The sequence below is a fragment of the Mastomys coucha genome, unplaced genomic scaffold (assembly GCF_008632895.1).
Source record: "Mastomys coucha isolate ucsf_1 unplaced genomic scaffold, UCSF_Mcou_1 pScaffold11, whole genome shotgun sequence".
Classification (NCBI taxonomy): domain Eukaryota; kingdom Metazoa; phylum Chordata; class Mammalia; order Rodentia; family Muridae; genus Mastomys; species Mastomys coucha.
In genome coordinates, this window is record NW_022196893.1 from 25237758 (window position 1) to 25245466 (window position 7709).

At 40.5% G+C, this 7709-nt stretch overlaps 1 protein-coding gene across 1 annotated transcript in view; it reads right to left on the bottom strand.

Annotated features, from left to right (window-relative positions):
* The window catches only part of Adamts20 (ADAM metallopeptidase with thrombospondin type 1 motif 20), a 130695-nt gene that overhangs the window by 15193 nt on the left and 107793 nt on the right, over window positions 1–7709 (bottom strand). The window contains exons 29-31 of the mRNA XM_031353648.1: window positions 6194–6361; window positions 1165–1338; window positions 489–659 (exon numbers count right to left, since the gene is read on the bottom strand). Coding sequence (XP_031209508.1) covers window positions 489–659; window positions 1165–1338; window positions 6194–6361 — 513 coding nt within the window. The remainder of the gene's footprint in view (window positions 1–488; window positions 660–1164; window positions 1339–6193; window positions 6362–7709) is intronic.

A 7709-nucleotide genomic window follows, 5' to 3' on the forward strand; every position in this document is an offset into this window, starting at 1 on the left:
AAAAAAAAAAAAAAAAAAAAAAAGAAGAATCCATGCCCTGATATGGTAAACTAGTCAACTACCTACAGCTGGTGAGGTCATGCACCCTACAGCAGTGGCTCTCAATCTTCCTAAGGATGCTACCCCTTAATACAGTTCCTCATGTTGTGGTGACCCCAATCACAAAATTCTTTTCACAGCTGCTTCATAACTGTAATTTTTCTACTGTTATGTATCTGAATGTAAATGCTGATGTGCATGCAGATAGATGGCTGTAGGCGATCCTGTGAAAGGGGTCTTTCAACCCGAACATGATCGCATCCCACAGGTTGAAACCTGCTACCCTAGAGGGTAACTTGCATTCCTGATCCAGCTTAATTCCTAACTCTATTCTACTCTGTATTTTAAACACACAGATAAGTGAAGCTCTAACCCCTCATCAAAGACGCTTCTTTTCCTGCCAGGGTGTTTTATGACAGCTACAGGAAAAGAAAGCAATAGGACCTTACCTGCGACAAATCTCCTGTAACCACCATGTACTTGCAGTGAGGATTCCTGCACTTTTTGATCGAAAGAGGTTTCGTTAAAGGGTCACAGAGACTTTCATTCACTTGTGTGTTTTGTTCATTCGTGCATTTTACCAGCCGATAGGTCTCTTTTTTCTTACACGATGTTGAACACTGGAAATGCGATAGGAAAACCAAATAAAACTTTCCTATGTGCACCGTCCTTGCAAGTTTGCTCATCTGCTCATCAAGCCATGGGTGGAGTGGTATATCAGTACCACGGTCAGAACTCCAGCGGGGAGGCGGGAGGATGAGGAGTTCCAGAGTGACCAGGGTTTAGGGAGCCTCTCTCTCAAAGGGAGTGGCCGGAAGACAGGGCAGAGTTAGAAAGAGAGGAGACCAGGAAGGGTGGGGTGAGGAAAATAGAGAAGAGGGGAGGGGACAGGGAAAGGAGAGTTCAGCAGATAAAACACTTAAGTGCAAGCCTGTCAACTTGTATTCAACTTTAAGAACCCACAGTGTCCTCTGACCCCCAAGCAACGCACGCAACGACACACCGCAGCTTTCACACAGTGACGTCACACATACACATTCGTACTCATGCAGACGCGAGATGATGTTACTAAGGTTTTGAAAATTACAAAGCTTAGGAAAAGGCCAGGCCCTTGTTACCACTTACATCTAGCCAGTCTCCTGTCGTCCACTGGTACCTCATGCAATCCTGACGCCAGCACTGCCGCCGTCCCTGAGGCCGGGTAGATGGATCACACCTGTCTTCAGCCACCCGACCAGTGCCTCTCAGCCTGCAGTACACCTCCCTCTGCTGCACCCCGGACCCACAGGTCACAGAGCACTGTGAAGGAACCCAGAGGGTCAAAACAAGACAGCTAGGAAATACCAAATCACATGCTGATAGCAACAGAGCATTGCACGTTTTATTTGTTGTAGACATGGCCTGGCATTATATCATACATTGGATAGAAAAATCTATAAAACAAATGTGTTTACTATTGTATTATCTAAAGATTATATATATACTCACTGAATATATATGTATGTGTGTGTATAATATGTATGTATATTACATACATATTATATATGTGTGTATGTATATACATATATATACACACATATATATACATACATACATAATATACATATATATGTATATATATATATGTGTATATATATATACATATATATATACACACACTGCTACTCACAAAGCACTTCAAGTTTTCCAGAAATTGTCAACTGAATCAGACTATGCTAGATGGTATCCCAGTGAGATAACCCTTTCCTGAATTAAAAATACTTAATGTCTATATAAGTCACCACATAGGGCTGCTACATGGTCTTAAATGACACATAAGTTCTAACACTATGCCCATTATTTACCACTAATCAATAGTTTCTAAGACTTTTGTTGTATTCACATTGTCATGCGCAACACCCACTATAATTTGACTCTATCTGGGGTCTAACTATTTGCTAAGCTGTTGACTCTTGATTTTATTTCCATGGACTGGATTCTAGAAGTGCTTTCATAAAGTGTAAATTCTCCATGACTGGGCCTCTCACTACAGCTCCGTGCTCTTTTTCCCCAGGGCTCACCAGGGTTGCCCTTAGCCCATCCTCAGCCATGCCAACCTTTACTCTACATGCCTCGGGACTCCTCCGGATGCCCTACCTGGTCACCCAGTTCCAAAACCACACCCATGCTTTGACATGACATCACTGTCATTTGCAACCTTCCTTCCTCACGTGTCTGAGCTGCTGTTCATAAATACATTAAACGGGGGGAGGGGGGTCTCATAAGTAGCAGACACTGTCATCTCACAGGTGGGAAGTTCAAAATGAAAGCACCAGAATCTTTCCTGTCTGGTGAGGAGATGCTTCCTGCTTCACAGATGGCTTGTCCTCTCTCTGTTGAGCCCACATGACACTGAGTTGTCTACCAGGAATGGAGGCTTGGCAAGTTTTCAGCTCAGGGATGGCAGGCACTCCCAAACCCAGTAGTATCCATCTAGCAGATACTGACAACAGAGAGCTGTGGGGCCAACATTAACGATACATGTAGAAGGTTGGAGAATAGGTATCAATTGTGAATTTGGTTATCTGTGTCTCTTGTTACTCCAGAAAGGATTGGAGATCAAATAGGGTAATAATGCTTGAAGACTCACTGGTATTCTCAATAGAGATAGTATAAGAAAAAAAAAATTCTAGTTGTTTCTCAAGCTCTGTTTTTACAGCACCTGCAAGGATCAAATCTCCTCTCTTGTACTGCAAAATGTTTTATTATACAAAAAGGTATTTAAATCTCACAAAAGCTAAAATCTGCATTTACCCAGTGACTTAGATCCCTCTTATAGACCATGGCAGCTTTCACTTAAGGGGCTTCCAAGTCTCATCCTTCTGCCTTGCATATATAACTAGCAGCCACAGACTTCAAACAGACTTTCTGTCTTTTTGCTTCTGAATACTGTGCATATTTCTACAGCTTATGTTGACCTGCATGCAATGCTTAAGCTACTGGGCTCTGCCAGCTCATTAAAAGTCATCTAGCCGTTAGCATAGAGATAAAAATGTATACTTTGCATCAAATATAGTAGACAGACTGATATGCAGACAGGCATGCAGTTCAGCTCATTTGAACCGCTTACAAAAAAATGATTAGCCTATAAAATAGTTCTGTTCTATAGTCCTAAAAACATTCCAGACAGTTTGAGAAAATAAACTGTATTTGGACAAGGCCCTCATTGTAACCTTGAAGATGGATTCTTATAAAAAATCAGTTCACAAAAAAACTTCTGAGCAAGAATTTCTACCAAACAAATACTTTTTAGGTCAACAAAACACAGGGTTTGTTTGGTTTTGTCTTTTGATCATAACACACATTTAGAAAAAAATCATGGTGGTCTTGAATAGCAACATTAGATTATAGAATTCTATATTCTCAACATAGATTTCTTCCCTAAAATGAATACATACAGAGACACCATGAAAAGGGTGTACTCCTCAATATGATTTCCTATGTCAAACCTGTCTAAGTAAATAGATTATACTCTTAACAGATCCTACCTTGTATATTTGTTAGAGATCATTGTTCTTTACAGAACTGTTCAAAATAACAATACTGAATCCATCTTTCCCTTTGCTGCTTCCCCACAGTGTGTCTGTCACACAGTGGGGTCTCTCAATTTCTCTATCAAGTAGCTATGGGATCTGTATCCCTGCCACCCTCTTAAGGCAGTCGAATAGAGTAGAACGATCTTCTTTTTAACACCTTTCTAAATTTCCTAGCATGTTGTCCCAGATCAAGGGGAGATGAGTAAGTTCAGGGTTTCATCACCATCTGTTCCCAACCTACAATGGTTTCCCTGGGCATGCAATAGCCATTACCTATATTCTTATAGTGTAAGCTAAAATACAATCATGTCAATATCTTGTGTGACTTACCCTTGTCTTTAACAGGTACGTCTGAAACCAACCCCATGTTTGCTTTTACACCACTGTTTCAAGCTACTGTCTTGTGCTGTCTTAAAGACAATGACTATCATGTTTACCAAGTACCTTCCTTGACACATGGTCACTTTTGTTTTATTTTGAACACAGAGAATTAGTTACAAAAGGACTTGCCATCTCTTTATTAATGAACTCCTTAATGTTGCCACAGAATTTCAGCAGAATAACTCTCCCAAAGACAGCAAAATACTGAAAAGTCACTGGACCACAAGATCCACAGATATTTCCAATATATCACGGACAACTCTCAAGTTGAGCTCAGGGTGAACCAAGGGGCATGGCTGGGAAGTAAAAGAGAAATTTGTTCTTCTTGGTCACCAACATTCCTGTGGGTCAGCAGCATCCTTCTCTGCTGTGCTATATCTGTCCATGACTGTATCATCACAGGGATCGATCTTTTCTAGCCTTTGACCACAGTAGTAAACCCATCATCTATTCTAACATGTTGGCTTGGCTTGCTACCAAAGATGAAGCGATGCAAGCTCTGCCAAATGAACGAGCTTCAGAGGCAGAGGTAAAGACTAAGGCCAAGAAAGACATGGATGCTCAGTACAAAGTCCACCTTCTTTTCTAATTGATTTTTCTTTTCTTGTCATAGAAGCTAGCTCTGTTCACCCACACAATCCCTAGGTCTGTGACAGAAACAAATAGCCACTTGTGTGGCTCCTGTTGTTTGATTTATTCTATAAAAAGTACTGACACGAAGCCAGCAATTGCAGGCTGCCCCTGCGCTACATCTGGTAATGTGTTCTGCACATGTGTGACTTCAGAGGGACTCACAATCGCTGCTTGCCTCTTTGTGCCAATTGTATAAATCGTAGCACTGCTTTAATATAATTACCATAGAATGAGTTCATTTCTAGGGCCACCTTGCATGATGCCTCCATTACAAAGACTGATTTGAAAAATGACTGGCCAGATTGTTCAAATGACTTCTTTCAAAGGAGTGCATTTCATCTGGTATACGATAATGTTTTCAGTTAAGTATTTAGTGATGCATGTTAATGACTGCTGCTAAACAATGATAAACATTGATTTATAAGACCATTTGTGTCTTCTTTCCAGATGTGTGGCTTTAGGGGAAAATTAAATACTTGAATCGTGAAAAAGGGCAAATGCACTCACCACCCATTCACACACACCACTGGAAACGGGGATGGGGAGCGCTTTGGATTTGTGTTTTGGAATCCCAGCTTTGCTTGTTAACCCCACATTAAACAGATCTCTCAGTTGGCTCCCAACTATGATACTGGGTGCCGTCCACTGTGCCTAGAGGGGAAACTTCCTGAGTTCTTATCTCCCTTGATCAGGGCCAACCTAATGGACAGTTTACAAAGATAATAGAAGAATCTTGCTCTGCTCTTGTCATTCTAAGCACCAGTCAAACATGACCAAGTTCCCAATACACCAAACCTCTGCCTGTCCTATGGAGACGCCGGAGGGTTTTCATTCACTATCAAAGGTGCCACTCAAAGGCCAACTGTCCATTAAAAACTATGTAGGTTTGGGGTTCTTGTCCTTGAATAGGCTGAAGCATAAATACAAGCACCTTTCTTTCAAACTTGAGATGGCAGCCTGGATCTTATTTGTTTACCAGTTTCTTTTGTGTTGAGTCTTCTTAACCCAGCCAAAGCCACCTAGACCTCTCACCACACTCATTCTGCCTTCAGTTGCAATTCTGCATGCAATCTACTAATTGTCCCTCCAGGATGCAGTCTTAACTCAAATTCAAGGTTCTAAGATGCAAACAAAGCCATTACTATATACATCCATGTGGACACAGTGTGTTGTTTGGTAAACTAGAACCCTTGAGCCTCTCACCATTAGCCTAGTCACAGTGAATTTATAACCTGAAGTCACTGAATTATTTTACCAACAGAATTAAGCAAAGGCAACAACACTGTACAGTGCAGAAAATGTTACAATAAAAGGCACCTTGAAGAAATAACACTTTCAAAGTTACTACAAACAACTACTGAGCTTGGGTTTTTAAAATGTAAATATAGATATCTAGAGATGATAGAAGATAGATAGATAGATAGATAGATAGATAGATAGATAGATAGATAGATAGGTAGGTAGGTAGATAGATAGATAGATAGATAGATAGGTAGATAGATAGACAGATAGATAGATAGACAGATGGTAGAGATGGCAGGTGATGGCTGTAAAATGCCACATACCTCCTTCCACTTGTTCGCTTTCCATGAAGGGCATCGTCCCGATCTGCAAGCTTTGTGAGTTCGAGGTTTATGCAAATGACTGCAATATTTTTCTTCTAATTTCCTTTGGAACTGATCAATGCAAAGAACATCCCGGTACTTTACACCTTTACCACACGAAGCTGAGCACTACAGAAAAACATAGGAATACACTCAATGCATTTCTATTAACTCATCTTTAAGAAACATAAAATGAAGCAAGCAAAACATCATTGCTTTGACATTCTTGTTACACGTGGTCTGGTATGTGTAGTTCAAGAGTATTTGAAATTTGCCAGTTTGTTCTAAATATTATAGTATAAAATTGCTATTTCTTCTTTGTCTAAAGTATCCTAGACATAGGCTCTGATGCATAAAACTTAGATTTTTCCAAGGTTAAAGACTGTCTTCAACTAATTTTATGTAATCTCTAAATCTGTAATCAGGTTTGTATATAGAGTCACTATCTTATATATATATATGTATTATCATATTTTTATAGAGAAATATATATTTCTCAGTAAAAACAAAACAAAAAATCCTCATGGTCACTCAATAGTATACTAATAAAGGATTTTTTTTTTCTTTTTTCTTTTTCTTTTTCTTTTTTTTTTTCCAAGACAGGGTTTCTCTGTATAGCCCTGGCTGTCCTGGAACTCTGTAGACCATGCTGGCCTTGAACTCAGAAATCCACCTGCCTCTGCCTCCCAAGTGCTGGGATTAAAGGTGTGCGCCACCACTGCCCGGCTAGGATTTTTGTTTTAAATCCTTTTGTATCTGTATTTTGTACCACTGTGTCAGGCATATCTCTTTGGGGTCTTTCAATATAGACATCAAATTGCTTGAAAATATAATTCCATATGTGAGGCCTGTGCCGTGTTGCAGACAGGTTGGCTTTGGCACAGAATACTACTTTTGTGTAACTTTCTTCCATTGGGAAAGAGAGGGTAAATACACAAATTCTACAAACTCGTCATAAAGATCAACATAGAGGAAGCGTATGAAATCTCTGACATAGTCCTCTGTGGACTATACCCATGTGGGTTCTTACAAGCTATTAGATTCTTCTTCTATCATTCTTCTTCATGGGTTCTCAGGGAGGACACTGACAACTCTGATATATTCCTATCTGAACCATACCCACGTCGGTTCTTACAAATTTAAATTCTTCTTCTATCATTCTTCTTCATGGGTTCTCAGCAAGGACACTGATAACTTCAGCATGATAGATAGACCATGGGGAAGTCAAGCAAGGAAGACATTGATCCCAGACCACTCTAATTTACACCCATGGGGAAGGTGAGTCTCTTCGTCTTCAGCCTTTCACCAGACCTCGAACTTATACAATAAAAATGTCTTTTAAAAAATGAGTGGAGGCTGCCATCTTCTCTCCGGTGAGTTCCTAAGCCGGGAGCAGTCAGCAGGGAGGAACAGACCCCAAGAGTCGCAGGGGAGCTGCCGGGCGGCAGGGACAGGATCCTCTCAGCTTCCAAGTGGC